This window comes from Acipenser ruthenus, chromosome 24 (genome assembly GCF_902713425.1).
Source record: "Acipenser ruthenus chromosome 24, fAciRut3.2 maternal haplotype, whole genome shotgun sequence".
In the NCBI taxonomy this organism is placed as follows: domain Eukaryota; kingdom Metazoa; phylum Chordata; class Actinopteri; order Acipenseriformes; family Acipenseridae; genus Acipenser; species Acipenser ruthenus.
The window spans coordinates 24,039,482-24,060,974 of NC_081212.1; the positions used below are offsets into that span (position 1 = coordinate 24,039,482).

A 21,493-nucleotide genomic window follows, 5' to 3' on the forward strand; every position below is an offset into this window, starting at 1 on the left:
GCTGATCAAGCCAGATCTACTATTCACTTGAAAAGCGCTCATGAACTTCAGGGCCCTATTCACCATGCCTGAACTTGTGAGTTTATGCATAATATAAGGTTTGAAGTTCATAAAACCACCTTAGACTCTTGTTAAAGAAGCCTATACAAGTTCAATTAATTTCAAACTGTATTTGATTAAAATATTTAAATGACTTTGTAAATAGGGCCCATATTACTGTAAAAACTTGGATAATGGTTTAATACATAATTTTATAATACATAATTTTAACATTTTTTCAATTTCTGTTTCTGCACACCTACCACTGCTCGGTTCACTGTAATACTGGCTGATATAGTTGTTCATGTCATCTCGGACAACAGGCTCTGAAATAAAGCACACACACTTGTGTGTTAGGTAAGTGAATTACAGCGGACACTTCAATATTATCTGCTAAATAATTGTTAAAACAGCTCCGGGAGAGTGAAGCTAGAGCTGCAACGTCACTCCAACTGACTGTACTGCAAACTATGCATCTGTGTCCCTCTTTTCACAAGGGAAAGGACTGGGAACTCTTTATTTTCTATTCATAAAATGCAAAAAAGAGGAGTCTTCTACACCAATGTGTCTCCTTCCCATTTTTACAGATTTTGTTGTACTTTTGTCCCTGTAACATTAAATCTGCCTATATAATGTTCCTATAGTATAATTGAAAGTTACTTACTGATGTTTTTCTCCTACAGATGTACAAGAAAATGTTTGCACGCATCCTTATTTTTGCATCAGATATATGAACTCATTTGCGGTAGCTATGCCCTCAGGCAGTAGTTTGTGCTCATTTCCACAACCCCCTGTGCATGAAGACGATATTGACATACTTGACTTTGATCTTGATAGCTTGTGCCTCTCTTTGCATACTGTATGCCACAGCCCCTGAGCATCATGAATGCAGAAAGATAGTCCTATTTTACCTGCATGAGACAGGCCCATGAAATGGCTCAGCACAGCTTGCAGATGCTTAAAGCAGTGTTTGGTTCACTTTCAATTCAAGTGACAGAAAACACCGCTGTGATTACAGTTAGCAGTATGAATATACTGAAAACAATACTCTGTACTTCAAATAAAACTGTTGAAATACTACCTTCACCATCTACAAACCCATATGTGTTATCCAGCATTTCTGAGTACAAGTGCATGCACTGTAAGTACTACTTGGCTATAGAAGTTGGTCTAGGGTGAGCGATACAATGTTTTTTAATACTTCTTATTTGAATATCTTGCTTGTATCACTTTTTTACATTAAACTAACAAGAAACAACATCCTCTGAGTGCACCCTTTCCAATTCGAGGCCGCTTTTAACTACATGTGATAACCATATGTATTACTCTGGAACCATACTTAATTATGATTGGTGATTATTTACCTAGTTAACTATCAAGTGCCGGGAGTGCAATCTTGCAAACCGGGACTTTAAGTTTTTGGGAAAGATGTCTGGACACCAGGACAGTCTTGGTCCAACCGGGACACCTGATCACCTTAACCTGGTCACAAGAAAATGCTTGTAAAGTTTTTCTATCTGCTTTTACACAGGAACTGTATGCTGTTCAGCTCCTCAAAGCAATACCATGAAGTTCAGATGCATAGAGGAGAAAGTAAGTGCAGGTTTTAGAATCCAGAATGCACATGTTAATTCTCATGATAGTTAGTTTACGTCTTTGTTTAAAATATTCATAGAGGATCTTGTTTAAGAGGCACCCGGTCTGCAGCCACGGGGCCAAGGTTACAATAAAACAAGCAAACAAGATGATCAGACGATCATTAATAACTTATGAGGTAAAAAAAAACACATGTTGAGGTCTGAAAGGCTTCTCTACAGTAGGTCAGTTTGGTTAATCCAGTAATCGCACTGTTTTTATGTGATTTTGAATGATGTACTTATACTGCATGCAGCTTGATTCGCTTTAAAGTAACCCCTTTTTAAAAGGGGTCGTAGTTTATGTATGTCTCACATGTAGTTTTGAAAGATGCACATTTTACAGCCAGCATTTCATTTTAAATGTATTTTCAACTGCACTTTTTAGACCTATTGTACACAACTGGTACAATTTATTGAATTATACTATAATCCATTTAAATAAAAACGTTGATGTTTAAAGTAAGCCATTTTTATTTTACTGTGATTCCAATGTAAGCACGTTCTCGCTCCCTTTTTTAATCACAGGAAACAGCATATCTTGCCTCGGTCACTTCAAAAAAGTCAGGGTAAAATATAAATGATGCATGCATTTCATAGTCAGGAAGGAATTTTGTATGGCACAACTCGCTGAAATATTGGAGACAATGAAGAAGGTATTAGCTGAAACTCATGACTACTTGACATGGAGCAATCCTCACAGTGTTCAAATAGAGTCATTTAAGCCCTGTGTAGGTGTAATTATAATTATATAGGGTGAATGACACAAAGGTGACCCTCCCCCCAGACCGCAAACCGAACTAGCCCCCATGTAAATCCCAGTGCTCTAACAGTGCATCCTGAGTGCCTGCCGTGTATCATTCACTTTGCAGACTCGCCTCTATTTGCTCTTTTTTATACCCTGTTTGAAAAAGCTACGCTTGTCCCTGTGAGCCAGATTTCCCACAATCCCCACGGGGGCTCTGTGGCTTCAGTCCTGCCTTTTCACAGCACACTGTGGTTTGCAGGTGAAAGGAACAGATGTTTTGTGCAGACCACTTTCTCCACGCAACAAGACCCAAACCACCAAGCACTCTGTACCTGAAATAGCTGCACTGCTGAGATGGCAATCTAAGCTGGCGTGGTAAAGGGAACATGCTTGTTTTCCTGGTTTTATTGCTTCTTAAAAGCTTTTTGTCTGCTATTGATCTTTAAATGCCTGGAGTCAGAGGTGTGTTGTGTGCTAATGCCTGGGTTTTAAGAAGAGGGGTTGATGCCGCTCAGGGCAACTCTGCCACATTAGGAATACATTGCACTGGCATTTCAAATGTCTCATGCTAAAACGCTGCGCATTTCAGTCACATATAATTTACTTTATACATGCCTACCCAAGACTCTCAGTTGACAATTTTTTTGCAGTATTTTTATTATTTTTATTTAACCTCTATGTTTAAAGACATTCGTGATAAGTTTTGACAGTCAACTCCTACATTCAGACAACAGCTGAAATATTGCTAGTGTTGCAGGCAGTTTGGATCTTTTACATTAGGAAGTGTCCATTTTTCTGAACTATAATAACGGGTCTTCTATATGAAGGAAAGCCAGTGTGATCGCCAATATTGAATAGAACAGGGATGGCCAAAGTTGGCCATTCTTGGTCTTTGTTCCAACCCTGTTCAAAATTGTTTAATTTAACCAATTAAACCTCCATCCAGACCCTGAGGTAGTTAATTGTATCATTTTACCTGTTAAACCTGGAGTGGAGTAGCCCTCCAGGATTGTGATTGGACACCCCTGGAATAGAATTAACGTCTGCAGTCAGAAAAAGTGCCCCAATACCACTTCAAACATGCCAGGCAACCTACTAAAGCTCCCCGGACAGGTTTCTAAACCGTACCAAAGCCATTTTAAAAGAATATCTTTGATGTACCTTGCGGCTGCCGAGACTCTCGGATATTCCTCGCCCCCTCGTCGTCCGACTCCCCCGTGGCCAGCCCGTCCAGCACCTTGAACTGGCTGCTCTGCTTGTTCCAGACACGGTGGATCTGCATCGCGGCCTCCCGCTCCACCGCCAGGTCCAGGTCCTGCTGGCCCAAGTGTGCCCAGAGCTGCCTGATTTCAAACTGGAAACACGCAAATAAAAGAATCACTCTGAAGCCGGTTAGGTTTCAGGCACTGTGTCATTTTTAAAACAAAGTCTCTAAAGCACCTGGTTCAAAACCCCACAATTCCATTGTCCTTTGTGGTTCGTTAAATCAGGAATAAAGAAAATGAGAGGAATCCTTCCCTTATACCATTTTACTAGGAGAAAACAGGGCTTCCTGTCAAATCCTTCTGCTTATCCTACACTGTTCCATCTTTCTTTGTTATCCACAAAACGGTTTGTGTCAAATCAAACAATAATTAATGTCTGACAGGCACAGCAACAAAGAAACAACTGGATTTACATAAGCTTTAGAAATAGCTTTAGACTCAGCGTACTCTTCTGTATGTGTGTTCATTTAACAGGATCTTTTTCAAATGGCAGAACGGCTGCTGATCACCTTCAGATCTACTAACCCTGTTACCCGATACGCGTAGTCTGAACTTGTAACTTCATAGACGCATGAGGAGACATCTTTCTTCTCTCTGATGCATCCCAAATCAAAGATGGTGTACAACATGTTACAAAATCTAACGGCTATATTCAGAAACACTTGAGTGCTCACTTGGCTTAAGTGTGCCAAGTCCCACTGAGAGAGCACATCTAAGTGAGCACTAACACTCCAGTTTCTGAATGTGGATCTAGGAGATTCGTTATCTCTGGGAGCCTCTGTAATTACAGTCCAACTGTCCTTGCGCGGAAGGTGTTTAGTATGGAGGGCATTCACTCAAAAGGTGACAACAGCATTCATTTTTAGTTTCCTTTGTCCCATCAATCCATACTGACCGCACATTATCAAATTACTGCTGAACTTAACATTATGCTCCCAAGCCAATAACCTGGAGAATGTCAATAAACATTTCCCCCACCCTATTTACCGATACAACAATTTGCATGACACGTTCACGAGCCTTTTATTAATGACTTACAAAGTCTTGTTCTTTATTGGGAATAATGACTGAACTGGTAACACTGAGTAGCATTAGCCCTCCACTTGATTTCAGAGGACCAGGTTTTAATAATTTCAATAACTTAATAATTAAACAATGAAGCAGTAATGGGGTAAGTGGTAGGATTGTACCAGCTGTGCCTGCACTGGTAAGCCAGACTATATTCAACAGGCTGTACTGCACCAGAATAATAAAGTGTAATATTAAAATGAAATGCATTGATTTATTGTCATAGAGAATGATTGTATGATTCTAGTCTTGTAGTGTCAGGATTGTCATATGTGGATGTTTGACTGTGAATCTGTAAAACAAGCACCACCTTGTCTGACAAAAACAATTGTGTGAAGTTCTGCTGCCCTCTGGTGGAGCACAGTAGGACATTGCAGCTGTTCCAATCTCTGTTTTCTGGTAAATGCCCCTTTTTTCACAGTGTACTACATATTTTGAAAATAAATAGATAGCTGTTGGAACAGGGGTCTTTATAATGTATACTGTCTAATGTTAAATCATTTTGAAGCGTTTATAACTAATAATTCATGTTGCTCTTTCTTTTTTCTTATTTTCTTTTTTTTTAAAAATGTTAGCAGCTACAGTTGCACTGGACAGAACCCGTAGGAGATGATGAGTGAGAAGCTTGGATAAAAAAAACAAACAAAGCAGGTGATGAGGCGCTGACTGAGAGACGTGTTGAAGATCAGGAGGTTTTAAACACGGTAAATCAGGGGTCAGGCAACGAGGGGACGTGGAGAGAGTGTGTCTGGCTGAGGCAGCAGACATGCAGCCAGGGGAGGTCAAGGGAGGGTGGGAAGGAGTGGGGGTGTAATCCCCTGAGGATGACTGGCCAGAGAGGATCTTATAAAAGATGCACAGAAATGACACAGTGCAGCAATGGGAAAGTGTAATGATGTAATGTTCATCGAGTTGATGGGAAAGTCCTGTGGTTTAACTATGGCAGCTGCTCCACCCCACACTGGATGATGGTACTGCACATGAGGCTTCCTAGAAGCCTTGAAGATCTTAGCTCTGGCTGATGGAGGAAGCCATTCTCCCTCAGAATGCGTTTGGCAGTCTCCTTCCCCAGCGGATCGTGGATATTTCTGTTCCTGTTTGGAATGACTGAGACCCCAAGGACAGGCTAAACTGATCCCAAGCAGCCTGGCCTAGCATAGGGCTGTGCAAGCACCACTAACAATGCATCTCCTGCCACTGGTGTGGAACATAATGCTATAGAACAGGAACATTCCGCACTTCAAGAGTTCCGACAGAACACACCTGCATCCATGCCACAAGCTCTGTACATAGCAACTGCAGTAATAGTAAATGACTACAGATTTCATTTTACTATAGTGATCTCAAATTGCAATCACAGTGTACTTCGACTACTGCCAAACTGCACATACAATGCGACTATACAATAGCAGTACAGTCTACCATCGTACTTACAGTTTTGCTCACTGTACACACCGCAAGTGCAACGGTTTGTTGCTACAGCATCGTAAGGCAATGAGACAGAGCATATTTGCCCAGCTGAGTTTCCCCATGCAGTCTGCTTAGGTGCTTATCAAGAACAGAGCATCGTCAGAGACAGCTTATTAGCAAACTGTCAGTCTTCATTAGGAAGTCCTACCGTTCAGATTGAGATGTCAAACACAGGACACCAGGGGTTTCACCATATGCCATCCTTCAATACTTCATGTCTGTGTAATAATACCATGACTGTTTCAGTCATTCACTGTGGTGTCCTGAAATATTACCACAGCATGGCATGAAATGAATATAATAATAAATATACTCCTTTTTGTATAGCAATACTATAACAAAGAGATGCGTGCACACAGCCTTCACACAGCACACAGAGACTCTCCAGCAATGTATAGAAGAGTGGGTGCTACCCTCCTACGATATTAAAAACCTGTTTAACAAAACAACCAATATACATCAGAAAGACCAGGTTGCAGACTCTGTACAGTCTACTTATGTTTGCGTTGCATATTTAGTGGATAGATGAAAAGCTGTGTTTACACAGAAAGCATAACCTTTCCAAGTGGCCCCTGACTCCAGTGTGATCTCCCACCCGATTTGAGCTCTGTCAGAGTCGTGTGTAAGGAGGGGCGCCTCACCGCTTGCTCCTGGCAGATCTGAGTGAGCCTCTCCAGCTGCTCCTCCCGGACTGCCTTGGCTTTCTCATACTGCTCGATAACCATCTCCATCTCCACCTTCACTGGCACTACGTAGGCTGCAAGAAACCACACACACCAATCACCTCATGTGCCTACTCTGCACAATACTATATATATATAGTTTTTTTAGGTTAACCAATTTAAACACATATTGAGAAAAATTATCTGCTATTGGGGGAAAAAATAAACAAAAAATCTGCATAAAAATATAAACAAATAAAGCATTTTCAGATCCCTGTAACACAGGAGTGGCCAAAGTTGGCTCTTCCACTCCTGGTCTTTGTTCCAACGGTTTAAATGAACCAATTAAACCTCCATTAAGACCTTGAAGTAGTTCATGATCTCATTGTACCTGTTAAACCTGGAGTGGAACGGCCCTCCAAGACCGGGATTGGACACCCCTGCTGTAGCTGCGGTGACTTTTGAACTGTATCCTCTTCTATGCAATAACATAAGAAGAATTTCATTTAAATGGGATTCCCATTGCAATGTCCGACATATTTTGTAGAATTTACTCTAACTTACTTTATATTAGGTCTTTATCCCTACCCTTCAGTGTATTTTGCATTCAGTACAACCTCTAGTCAGTGAATTGAAAAATACTGCTATGCATTATTACACCCGCATTCCATCTTATCTCCTTTTGCAGTTAATATACAAATTCCATGCACAAGGTGTATTCGAGATAAACTAGAATAGCATCTAATCTCAGTGTGCAGTCATATGGGGCACAATGTTCTGTGGATCCCTTTTCCATTAAAAAAAAAATGCATTCCAAATATGAATGCTATCAAAACATGAATCTCAAGAACAGAAACTCTGTTTCCAAAGAAGATCACATGCTCATTGAGATTTCAGCTCACACGCGACCTTTATCACAAGAAGAAAAAAAATTATTATTTATAGAGCCTGTAAGTAAAAAGGGGGGATACTGCAGAATAATCACGCCACAAGGGGGCACAGCGGAGGATAGTTTTAGGCACAATCTGCGCATCCTAATTATGAGAATGGCAACTGCATTTGTCAATGTCAAGTTAAGTAGCTGTGGGATGCATTTGTATACACACTTCAGCAGTGGTGACAGCTGCTGGCAGGGCTCAGCCAGACTTGTAATTCACACCATGGCTGATTTCAGATGCTTTCATCTAGATGAGTAGCAACACTTCATTTTCCCTCGACAGCAGAGACCAGCAGTATATCTAAAGGTTTCTGAACAGCAGACCCTACCTTTCTACAACAAGCAGGGATTTCCCCTCAGTCTTCTTACGCTTCAGTGCAGAGCGTATCGAATTCACACGTTTAGTGCCAGTTCCCTCCAAGGCTGTGTTATTTAATGTACACTGTTTTTATTCTTTCCTACAATGAGATCCATCAGTAATCAAAAGCGTGGTTCATGTACGCATATGAGCACTCTGGATACACTGAGGGGGAGCATGTGGCTGTCGTAGCGGGTAATGTTGAAAAACAGGGTTGAGGTCAATCTTCTCCCTCTTCCCCATAATCAATTTCCTATTCCAATTCCAATTGGATTCATGTATTAAAATGGAATATGAATTGGAACTGAGAACACTTTATTAAAAAAATTATAAATCGGAAAACAAAATATGTAGAAAAAAGCTTTTCATAATGACAAGATAGTTGTTGTGTATCCAGCATGTAAATCTACACAAGAAGATGATTATGGCAGCTGTAACACATTCTTCTGCAAAATAGCATACGAAAAGTATGCACTGTAACAGGATTGCACCACTCACGGGTTCGTGTCCCTTTAAAAATACGACCCAGAAACACAGAAATTGATTTTTCCGCGCTGACGTGGCCTTTTTTTTAATACAGACAAAAATAAACAAAACACAACAGAACACAAAATAAAAACGCTTGGAGCGCTGACTAAACACGTTATTTCACTGTTTTATTTTAATTAATTGTAAGATGAACAACTTAAATCAGCAGAAAACACCCCTCAAAACAAAAGAAGTTTGATGACGGCTTTGTAATTGAAACTGCAGCAGCCTCCGATTGCATTGGCTGGACATGCAGTCTTGCCAGGCATGGACTTCCAGTTACTCAAATGCATTTAAACCAACAGGAACAGAACAGAGGGCACTGCTAGGTTAGTTTGACACCCAGGCAGATCACTGGCCATGACAACAGCATGTCGCTTCTCCAAAAGCATAGCAAGGTGTAACAAAGCAAAGTGAAAGCATAGGTAAGCAATGTAAAGCCCAGAGAGGTATGGTAAAGCATATATTTAGAAAACATGGCAACCCATGGTAAACTATGGTAAAGGCGGAGCATAACAATGAGAAAGGCACGGGCAAACTGGCAAAGCTAGGTACATGTTTAAAGGATGCAGCAGTACTAAAAGCTTTAAAAGTTATTTTCAGCAGTATCAAACCCAGGACTGTACCTTGGCTAGTGTGACCCAGTAGAAGCTGCCTTGATTGTATCCGCAGTATTGTATCGGTTAAATTGTCCACTAGAAATCAATAACGTATATGTTCAGCATAGTTAAGAGCGCTTTGAGTTTATTAATTAGACAGAGGACATTGCTCATGGGTTTAGGGAAATCAATATGCATTTATAGCTGTCCCTTATTAAATGTGGCAATTTATCACGAGTGTAAGTCAATACTGAAATCATAATGAGAAATAAATACATCTTGTTATAACTGGAAAATTGGTATCAGGATGTCATTTAAAGACTCATTTGTCAATACAACGAGTCCTTCTCATGAGGTGGTCTCAGCCCATTTGGGTAAAAGGACCGAGTTTGGGTTGTTTGTGTCAGCGCATTGTGAAAGCACAGTCAGTTCAGAAAAGCACTGAAGTGAACCAGCAAAAAGAACGGGTCCTCCTGAAGTGAACCCAGTTCTTTTGCACGGAGGTGCACATGTGAAAACAAGGGAACGGAGTCCTTTTTTTCTAGAGTTAGTTTCCAGGTGAACTCATGTTTGATTCGTTTAGAAGCAAACCACATGTGGAAAAGCCCATACTGTCTGGCCACTTCATCAGGACCTGTACCAAACATCACATTAGACCACTGTAACCCCGAGCACAGCGTAGACACAATGTAGAACAGACTCCACAAGGTGCTGGAAGGTGTCTCCAATCCATCCCCCTATTATTCACACAATTAGTGCAGAGAGGTACAGTAAACAGAAGATCACGATGATAAATACATTGTTCAAGTTCATCCCAAACATGGTCAATTGGATTGTGGTGGTCAAGGAACCGCTATCGTTATCCTGCACCTCAAACCATGTGTACACAATTCCAGTACGGTGGATGGGTGCTTTGTGGTCAAGAAAGCACCCAACCCCATCAGAGCATTAGTGTTGGTGGAACATGAAAATTACAGCATTCCTCAAGCCTTCCAAAGCAATCAAGGTACCCAGGGTATACCAGGAGAACTTGCCCACCGAATCAGGAAGATGCCAAATCCAATCGTGTAGACATGCCCCAGTAAAGTGACCAGGCAGTGTAATACCAGGCATGCTAAGCTAAGGAATTGGGTTTTTAGAACTTGTACTATATTGTACTTGTATGTGTGATGTGTAGCATACAGATACCAATGCAGTGTAGTAGTGTGGTTCCACTGAATCTCAGATACCAATGCAGTGTAGTAGTGTGGATCCACTGAATCTCGCCGTGCTGCATTCATTAGAAAAATAAAAGCCTTTTTGTATCAGAGAGAACACTTCACATCAATTGACAGTGATTATGAGATTGGAGTCAGCTTGCTGGCCCCAGCACTATAAAGCGGTCCACGTTAGGAGGATAAATAAATGCAACACAACGACTGACACCTCGGTAGATAATGATAACCCCTCAGCTTAAAAAGGTTGCAGTTTCACTGGGATCCAATAAAAACATAAGCCACACACCAGTAACCACACACGCATCAAAATGAGAAGCTGACACAACTGTTTTTATAAAAATAAGATCAAACTACTATTACAAGTCATACATCAGCACCTGGCAGTAAATACAATGATCTCAGTGATCTCAATGGCAGATCTTAACCCGTAACTACTATTCACGGGTCTTCTGGACCCAGACCACTTGTTAAATGCCCACCACGTATGGTGGTGTTCTGCTGGGCTGGGCTGGGTTTCTGCACAGGTGGGTATTTGGGTCCAGTCGACCCGTGAATAGTACTTAACTGAAACTTTTTTTTGGTGGACAGCAGTTAAGGGTTAATACCGCCACTAAACCTGCTCTTTCGCAGACCTCATTCTCTCTATATTTTAGTTCTGTTAAATTAAAGAGGAAAACACTAGCAGTGCAATATCAGCAATAAACTGTATTTTTCAAAAGCAAGAAATAAAAAAAAAAAAAGGTAAAAAATCAAGAGACTGACTTTACAAAAGCCTTCAAATACAACTGGAAACAGACAACTGCTGGTAACATAAACACGTGGGGGCACCAGGGTGATTCATCTATTAATGTTTAATTGAGGCTCACAAAATGAACAGCCATGAGGATCAATAATCTATTGATTGGTCATTTCATCTCTAGAAAACACCTGCGGGGTTAATACAGTTCAGGGACGATGCTGTTTAGATCGTTAAAACCAGAGCCCCACATCGCCTACCGTCAATGATCCTCTTCACCCTCCAAATGCGCAGCGTGATGATGAGGCTGATGGCGTCCCAGGGGCTGCTGGGTCCATTTGCTACAGTGGAGGCCACCATTGGGGCCAAGGAGAGGACAATTACAGCACCGTCGAACACCTGTGGAAGGAAAACAGCAGGCACGAACTTCAGAGAATACATTTATTTAATTCAGCAACTTCTGCGATTTAGAGGCTCCCCTCTCGAAACACTGATAAGATGACATCAAAGAGCTGGCTGGAGACGTCTCTGCGGATGACATTGTTGAACCATGACCTGCAACATCAGAAGTCTCCAAAGCTCTGTATGTTGCTGAAGATGACACCCTGGGATCCTTCAAGAAGCTGCTTGATGAGATTCTGGGATCAATAAGCTACTAACAACCAAACGAGCAAGATGGGCCGAATGGCCTCCTCTCGCTTGTAAACTTTCTTATGTTCTTATGTTCTAAACTACTGTGGTTTGGAGCGTAGTGGTTTAAATGTGACTAAGAAAAATGACTGAGGCACCTCTGGAGTTGCAGGGGGGGGGGAGGGGGGGAGGGTGTAAAATGTTGCTAATATACAACAAGCACGCACCTAGGCGATGTCAAACTCTGCTTCAGACACACAAAGTTAATTTCAAGCTCCGGTACACAAATTGAACCTGAGACGTGGAGAGCAAAGACACAAATGCCTATGCTGCTGTGAAATTCAATGACCTAGCAAGAAGATTCTCATTATCCACCTCAGTTTACACGATCGGTTCCCCTCCTGTTCAGCTGTTATCAAGCCATCTAATGGAATGACAAATGAAATGTTCAATAAGCCTACCTCAACTTTGTTCTCTATGTAATCCCATACACCCAGGACCACAATCCTAAAGACAGTCTGCGGCAGAAAAAAAAGGCAAAAAGAAAAGAAAAACATGATCATTTTTTTATATATAATATCTTTAGTGTGTCTATTTTATGATAAAGTTAAAGAGTAAGTAGCTGGGTTCTGAAAATATAGCATTATACATCCCCATGTGTTGCTAACTGTTTAAATAACGTACCTGTAATTTTTCTTTTCATTGTTATTGTCCTGACAATTTTTTACACTTATAACTTTAAAGTCTGTTTCAAAGCTCTTTTCAAAATGGCCACAGTAAAGACCTGGACTTCCGCATATCCCATAAGACCAATTTGATTTCAATCTGAAACACTTACTAAGGCTTTTTAGATACCTTCAAACCAGCCAGCTGATGTATGTTTACCTACCCCTGTGCTGTGCCGAGTGCCTGTCATTATCACATTGTTCTGAAGGGGATTTGACAGCGACACGGCTAAATTAAATTTGAGCTCCACATACACATAGTACAAAAATAGAAACCCACACAGCGGGGAATTCTATACCTTCTGATGTCTTGACCCTCACTAACCACTAATACCTATAATAGCATTTTTTTCTTTTCTTCCTGTAAAAGCCTTCTCTAAATCAGGAAAGGAACCCAATTCAAAAGTTATAAAATACTGAGTGACAGGCCACAAGCCAATCAATTATCAGCAATAAGGTCATGTGCAGTAGCAGCTGACTCAACCCTGCTGGAGAGTGACCTGCTGGTTTGGTCACACAATTCCACCTCCCTCCCATCCACATCGATTTACCTTTTCGCAAGTCATCCCAGTATTTGGTTACTTTGGGACAGAGAGCCGTCGTGTCACACGGAACATCGAATATGCTGCTTTCTGTTTGGGTGGAGGAAGTTCTTGTATTACAGTCCAATTTGAGGTCTAACATCTACCTCATCTGTCCTTGGAAATGGGTGCTCATAATTCCTCCTTCAGAGTGAGTAGGAGGGCTTGATTACTGACAGCTGGTAGTCCTAATTCAAACCGGGCTAAGCTTGGTCTGCTGCTGTTAAAAATGAACAGGACTGATTTCAAAATCACTTTGAACTCAGTCCCAGTGTCAGGTGGATATGTAGCATTATCTTAAGAATACAATGACATATTAATGTGTACTTTAAGCACAATCAAGCATAAACAAGTATGCAAAATGCATAAATGAAAGAATTGTATAGAATTGCATACATTCATCACAAGCCTTATAATCTGTATTATTCAACCAATTTTATTTATGCCGTTTAAAACAGCAGTTGTATGAAGTGCCTGTTATGTTTTCTCTATTGCTGTGCTTTACTGAAAGCAAATAGTGTGTGTAACAGTATTCGGTGAAGCAAAGATATGAAGAAAAGATCAATGTTAAACTCAAATGCTGCTTTAAAGAAAAGAAAGGCCCGTTCTCTCTGTTTTGTTTTTTATAACCACATGAACATCTTGAATCACAGCATGCCCGGGGCTTGCAGAAAACAATGTGGAACGTACTGTTCCTGTTCAGGGGTTAGTCACTATGGGTCAGAACCTGGAATCGATTCAGACTGTTAAGAGCCCGTGGGGAGGAATGCACAACACCATAAGACAAAAGCTACAGCTAAGCATTTTCCAGTACAGCCGCTGTTGTTTTTGGATAGATTCAAAGTTTATGTACACTAATTCATTCTTACCTCTTCTATGATGTGAAAATCTAGACTACTGACATCAGATTCGCGTGTTGCATGAGTACACACACTTCAGCAGCTCTGAGGAGGTTATCAGATTTGCACGTTGTAGCCTGCGTCCGGAGTTACCTACGATTTCATCTCAGTCATTTAGAAATCTGCAGGAGCTCACGATGTAAATAAATACAGCTCATGTCTGCCCCCCCTCCCCTCCCCCCCTTTCCTCTCCTCGCAGCGAACTGCAGCAACAGCAGAACAGGACCAGAGCTTAAAGGTCAAATGGAAAATAAGGACCTGTACTTGTACTGTAGCAATACCTGAAGAGATGCATTGCCACCGTTTAGGAGATATTCACCACAATTGTTCCGTAGCAGTTCTACCTACGTCAAACTGTGCTGCTGGTTTTGATTTCTTACTGCTGCAGAATCAGCAATTTAGCAACTCATTTTTGCTTTAGCACATTCTCAGCAACTCATTTTTGCTTTGTGTATGTGCAAGACTTTCGTCTGGCTTCAGCAACCTTTTCCCCAGGACAAGTATTCAGAATACACAGCACTCAATTATCCAAACCCCTCCGGCTGCATGCATGTTGTTCTGAGAATTATGGGTTTCAGATAGCCGAGGCTGCTTTGACTGAATGGCATGGAATCAAGTGGCTCATGAACTTAAGTCTTCATGGAAACAGGAATATTCAACACCACTGGATGTGAATGGAATGAATTTTAATTGGAATGCTATGTGGCTGTCCTGAATAGTTACAAAGAAAACCTTTTGTTAAACAAAGAGGATTGAAAGTCGGTAAAATGCTTTAAAAAGAGCCAGCAAGCATACTTGATGTTGCTATATTTGTAGTGAGAGGGCAGCAGTAACCTGCATGACCCTGCTGCAGATACAGTAAGCTGCTGGGATCGGAGTCGTGTGCTTACCTCTGTGAAGAACACAGACAGAATCACAAGGCTGATCCAGTGGATGATACTGGCAAACTGGAATGCATTGGTAACTGCAGAGTGGGAAACAGAATAGGGAAATAAAAATCTATCAGATACAGTAAATATTCTAATGTTTCAGTGTCTGAGCAGTGATCCTACCCACGCCTAACAACACCTCTGGAGCTGTTAGTGCCCAGCATGTATTACAGACTGTTATTTTTACTTAAATCAACTTTATGTTGCATTTTCTTTTTATATAATTAATGTTCTGTGGTTTCCCCCCCCCACCCCCCACCCATCTACCTAAGTAATTTCTCTCCACTATGATATGATTCTCTATGTACAGAGTACTGAATCAATGCCCTCTCTATCTTTGGTTTCCTATCCACTCATCTGTCTATCAGTTCACTGATCTCTAGCTGTCTCCATCTAGTCATTATCTACAAATTCAGTCCGTGTCTCTCCATTGATTCAACCCATAATCTCCCAGTCTCTCTATACATTTGTCTTTGCCCCCGTCCTCCTCTGCCTTGTGAACGTCCAGAAATAAAATCAACTACATTTGAGCAACCACACGGGACTGAAGAAGTGTAGTAGCCGCAGCTCACTTGCAGTTTTAAACAGTGTTATTTGAATGCTAAGGAGAGGGTCCTCCTCTTTGTTTCTGTTTGCAGTGTCTTGACTGATTAGATTTCCATGATATCTAAGTTCTTTTTTTCAGTTTATTTCTACCATTGGTTATGATTTGCCCTATTAAGAAACCTTTAACTTATCGAATATCAAACTGCATTTTATTCTTTAATTGGCCCACGCGTTAACGCTTTGGGAACAGGGCCCAGTATCTCAAACTGTATAAGACACTACAGAGGCAAATCCCTACATCCAGCGACACTCCCCCGGGGAGCCTGCACTCACACTGCAGCAGCTTGGTGTCTATGAGAAGCTCCAAAGCCAGGAGAACCACCACCAGCACCACACAAGCCACCAAGAAACAGTTGAGTGCAGCACTGAGCAGAAACACCTGCCAGATCGCGGCTCGCCTCCCACAGCACGGCTTCAACCAGTTAGAGCTGGAGGGACAGGGAGAGGGAGAGGAGGAGGAGGAAGAGTGGGAACAAAGAAGGAAGGAATGAAGGAAGCAAGCAAAACAAGAGTTAGAAAGAGTGAACGACAACTGAGAAAAAACTGCTGTGGTTGAATCAAAGGGCCCTTTCGGGTGCGCAGGGACACAGGGCACCAGCTGCATGTTCAATCCTTTCAGTCACGGGGGTTACAGTCTGTAATCCCTGCTAGTTTGTTTTTTTGGTGTTAAAGTATTACTTGTAGTGGATTCATAACACTTTGAAAATATATGTTAATATACTAGACTCATGCGGAACCTCTCAGTTCTCTATGAAAAGGGATGTCAGCGGACGAACAATTTGATTACTGGTACTTTGTTGAAAGTAATATTGTACATTTAACATGCTGTTAACAATTGCAAGTCCTTATTTGTGCTAAAGTAGCCCTCAATTAATCTCTCTTTGAATGGAAGTGGCTGGAAGTGGTTTATTATTACTGAATTTGTAAAGGAAAATAAATAAATTCAGCTCTCCAGCAGAGGTCGACACTGCGGCTTATTGAGGGATAACAAGGCCACTTCCACTGAAATGAGTTTGATAGAATTTGACTGCAAATCACAGTTATCAATTATAGAACTCCACCCCTACCCAGACTCAATACACACACACACATTATGAAAAAGATCAAACTGTAAAAAGAACAAATAATAACCCAGATGTATAAAGGTCAGCTGTCTGCGGTGACAATAGCAATTTAAAATATCCGATTTACATATTCTAAATGGGCGCTTGTCTCAGTAATTCAAGCAAAGCCTTTCTTTTTTAATTAGAACAATGTGTATTGGTGTCTGCTTGTTAGATATTCAAATTAAGACAGAGGACAAATTATTGCACTGCACAGAGCACTCGATGCAGTAAAAAATCACAACTGTATTAACGGCTCCAGTCTAACTGCACATCTTTTTCACTCTGCAGTTCATTTTACTGTGTCTGCTGGTGAAACTGGAGAGTTTACACTCATAGCACAACCCAGAGCTAGACAGCCGCTCCTCACAGAGTTAGAGTTAGGCTGCTTCTTGCCAACAAAACTGTGAACTCCTAGCTCTTAATTAGCTTCCCTGCCAATTGCTGTGTCTTCCATCTTCCAGGATGCTGTGCCAGCTGCATGGGCACTAAGTGAAAGGATTGGGAACTCCAAGGTTAAGTACTTTCGTAGTCAAAGACAGTTACGTATAAAGAACAAGCTGCAGGATGTACTAATTGTGACATTCATTCAAATAAATGAAAAGAAATCCCCAGCTGTTATACATATTAAATTTGATTTGGCAGCGATGTTAATGAAATTGCTGTCCTCCACATCTGATACAAAGGGAGGCACACCATCAATTACTGCAGCACGCTTCAGAACAATGCAATTGCAGTGATGTGGTAACATCCAAATAGCTGTCATTACAATCTCATCTGTTAAAAAAAACACACACCCATCTGACAACAAAGAGGAATATATTTGGACATTGTTTAGAGACGTTATAGTTGTTTTCCATTTTTTTTTTTAACTAATCTCAGATGCTTCTCTTTTATGGTATGGTTTACATAAAGCACAACCTCACAGTTAGAAACACCAAACTTTATGAACCGACTCCCTCAGCCATGCCTATAAAGCAACCAGATTGATGATTTTGATAAAGCCCTCCTTAAGCACCGCGCTGATCATGAAGACAAAATTACTGTACCAGCAATGTATCCAGCTCAATCATTAAATTTGGAGCTCCCCCCGCCCCGCCCCTCTCCACCCCAACCCGCCCCACCCCACCCCACTCAACCCTACCCCGCCCCACCCCGCTCCACCCCACCCCGCCCCTCTCCACCCCGCCCCACCCCGCCTCACCCCACAGGACCAGGGTTGGATACCCCTGCACCAGAGTAAGGCTGTAGATAGCAGGTGTACACACTTATTAAAACCACTGAAAGCTCATTTTCAAAGTTACGAGCATTTCAGATTGACGAACAACCTCCATTCCTATGGTGTTTATAACTCTGAGGTTCAACAGTACATTTGTTTTAAATCCTATTCCGTGGGTTTTCATCATTCTCTATTGTTGTTTTGGCTTGGATTGCTTTTTCCAAGTTGATTTCTTGACCCTCTGCTCTTTCTCTTTACCTCATGAGGGGTCTACTGAAAGTACCGGAACTGAGAGTAGATTACTGACGCCCAGTCGGAGTGTTTCTGGCCACCCTGCACTCTGACTCAGTGCGCTTTCCTGAGCCAAACCATATGGCACTGCAGGGAATCAAGCTGACTAGCTGACTACAACACAAGGAGTATACGTTCAAGGTCTATTTTTGAAAACATCTTTCAGAGTGATTAAGCAAAAGCCATGCTACTGTGGTGGGCCATTTTAATCCCAGGAAAAAAACACAATAGACCAATCTGCTATGCAATGGGAGTCTTATTTCCATGACTAAATTAAAAAAAAACAATCTGGTTCCTGGTTAGTTTTTCAGACTTATCTATAAAAAAAAAAAAAAAACCTTTTAAAAAGTGGAAGACACGAAAATGATTGTTTTGATTGGTGATAGTATCTGTGCAAGAGCATTGTGTATTTTGCTGTGTGTGCATGTACATAGTCTAGATTTCTGTGCGGTGGTGTAGAGTCTGTATTCAGTGGAGCACTTGCCTTTGTTATTGTAAAAGTAAAGTCTTCTCTGGTGAAAAAATGCAAATATTACACACACATATTATATATATATATATATATATATATATATATATATATATATATATATATATATATATATATGTATGTGTGTGTGTGACTGCATGAAAACAGCTACAGTATGGAGGTCAAATATTATCTTAAATCATAACAGAGAAGACTTGCGGGAGAAATTGACTATATAAAACTTAAGGGCCAGCTAATAAAAGCACTGAAGCCATAATGCGTCACATGATATGAAACAAATAATAATCTTAATACAAACACAGGTCATAATCTGAGAGAACAAAGGCAATCGCAGCAACCAAACACTTGAAAGAAATGCTAGTAGTCAGTTAGAGGGAACCCATTTAAGATCTGCAAAGATTGCATCAAGTTCTAGTGAAAACACCCAGAGCTAATTCAGATGCCCTTGTGCAGACAGCCCTCTCATCCACTTGGCAGGGATGATCTGGAGTGGCGTGTAAACATTGTCAGAATAATCAAATAAAAGCATAATCATGCTGTTAGCAATCAACCGTTTGGCTAGGGAAGATAAGCAATTCTGTATCATCCAGATGGCGTTCAGTCTTGCATTCATTTCTAAGTATAGGAAGTTGAAGTAAAAGCCTAAACACGAGCTGTCCACTTCCTTGCAAAAAATATAAATAAAAATGATGTGCATAAACTATGGGATTCTACAAAACACTTTTTGGACCTGCAGTTTTGATTTAAACATGCTGTGACTGAGGAAAATGTGGACAGTAACACTTTACAGTGTCTCAACTTGCACTGTGATTACAATGTATTTGCACGCATGGTAACGTGATAATTACACTGCAAACACAGTACACCTGTGGAATTACAGTGTAATAAAAAACATGAGCAATTCCCTGACATTTTTATACTGCAATGAATTAAACATGTAGTTGCATTGTAACTATATCTGTGTTATTACAGCACACTACTTAAGAGCCACTTAAGGGTTGAATCCCTGATTTTGTGCTATTATTATTATTATTATTGTTATTAGTATTATTAGTATTATTATTATTATTATTATTATTTAGTCATTTAGCAGATGCTTTTATCCAAAGTGACGTACAGAGACTAGGGGTTGAACTATGCATCAATAACTGCTGCTGCTACTGAGTCACTTGCAACAGGACCTCGGTTTTAAATAAAATTAAAATAAGGTGATTACAGAGATTAAAAAGCTATGTCAACAATAAAAAAAGAGGAAAAACTGCCATGTGAGAAAACCCAGGACCTCAATGTAATAAGCTACCAAGTGGATAGAGTCAGACAGCTTTGCTTACTCACATTCTGCACAAAGCCCTTAAACACACAGCGAGGCTTCATAAAGTATTTTGTGCTGTGTGGAAATGTGTTAATTTAATGAGACCTACAGGAATGCCAGTATTGGTTACTGAAATTGTCTGGATGGATTACTTTGAACTGAGAAAACTAATTTCAAGGAACCCCCCCAGCCTCCAGCTGTAACATTTAAGTATTTATAACAAGAGAAATAGAGGTGCTTCTGATGCTGTACTCCTTTTGCAGAGACTAATTTTAAAACAAAGGGTCCCCTTTATTGGCATCAGATAAGTTACTGGTATTATTATTATTATTATTATTATTATTATTATTATTATTATTATTATTATTATTATTATTAAAGCATGCAGTCCATTGATGTTTCATATGTGTGGGTCTATTATATAGTGGGTCTCCTAAACTTTATAGATACTGTAAGTTAAAACTATATCGCGGAAGCTAACTGTAGCACATTATATAAAACAAAAAACATTAGAATGGGTAGAATTCTTACTTAATAAAACTGGTGAGTGTAGTTCTATCGATACAGCCTGGCAGAGATGCTGAGGTTTTATCTGAATAAAATAAAATAAAAATGAATGATGTGAAGATAAATCATTTTAACCATTTGTTTTTTTTTTATTGTGCGTACAATCAAGGATTAATATTGGTCTGATTTCAGCCTATATTTAAAGCAGACATCCACTCTACCCAAGCTTGCACTGCAATACAGCATGTAGATGGATCAGAAGGGTTTTATTGTGCTTACTGCAGACATATCCCCTGCAATTATAAAAATGAATGCCCCTGAATGCCTGTCCCCTGTGGTGTGAAAAGCATGGACAGCATGCTCAGTAACTTCGCTCAAAACAACCTTGAGAACTTTGAGAACATTCAGGTGGGCAGTTCTCAAGATGGAACCATCATTAGCATAACCAATCAAAAAACAGAAACAGCACCAACCAGCAAAACAAAACCGCTTTCCCCAGGAAAACTGCGATAGAAGGAGAACTGTACCGTTGAACAGAGGAGCTAGATTCACTTCCAGAATTAAATCAATACACTCCGTGAAGTCAAGGGGAAGAAAGAGACGTCAAAATCAACTGCAGTCTACGGGTATCAGGTATTTCTGCCTGCTATGGAAAATTACAACGTATTAAAAAAAACACTGGTCATCCATCTAACCTCTATTTGGGTCTCCAAATATCCATAGTAGTGAAAAGTGATTTAACCAATAGATTCATTCATTTATCTTACTAGAGAAGTACAGTATAAATAATTGTGTTGTTCATTTGTATAACCTAATATATAAATTCAGTGCCCTGACCTATGTATTAATGAATGATTTGTGCAGCAAAACACACTTGCTGTATTTCTTAGCAGCACAGTAGCAAATAAAGGCTGCAGTACTAATAGAACTGTATACTGTA

The 21,493-nt window shown here is 40.5% G+C and overlaps 1 protein-coding gene across 3 annotated transcripts in view; it reads right to left on the reverse strand.

Annotated features, from left to right (window-relative positions):
- Nucleotides 1-21,493, reverse strand: part of LOC117962739 (transmembrane protein 266-like) — a 48,460-nt gene that overhangs the window by 3,515 nt on the left and 23,452 nt on the right. For 2 of the 3 annotated variants that reach the window (XM_058998853.1, XM_058998854.1), the window contains 7 exons: nt 15,905-16,059; nt 14,987-15,060; nt 12,353-12,409; nt 11,522-11,660; nt 6,866-6,981; nt 3,583-3,775; nt 303-365 (listed from right to left, as the gene is read on the reverse strand). In XM_058998853.1, the coding sequence (XP_058854836.1) occupies nt 303-365; nt 3,583-3,775; nt 6,866-6,981; nt 11,522-11,660; nt 12,353-12,409; nt 14,987-15,060; nt 15,905-16,059 (797 nt within the window). The remainder of the gene's footprint in view (nt 1-302; nt 366-3,582; nt 3,776-6,865; nt 6,982-11,521; nt 11,661-12,352; nt 12,410-14,986; nt 15,061-15,904; nt 16,060-21,493) is intronic. The other variant, XM_058998855.1, reaches the window with a different exon arrangement.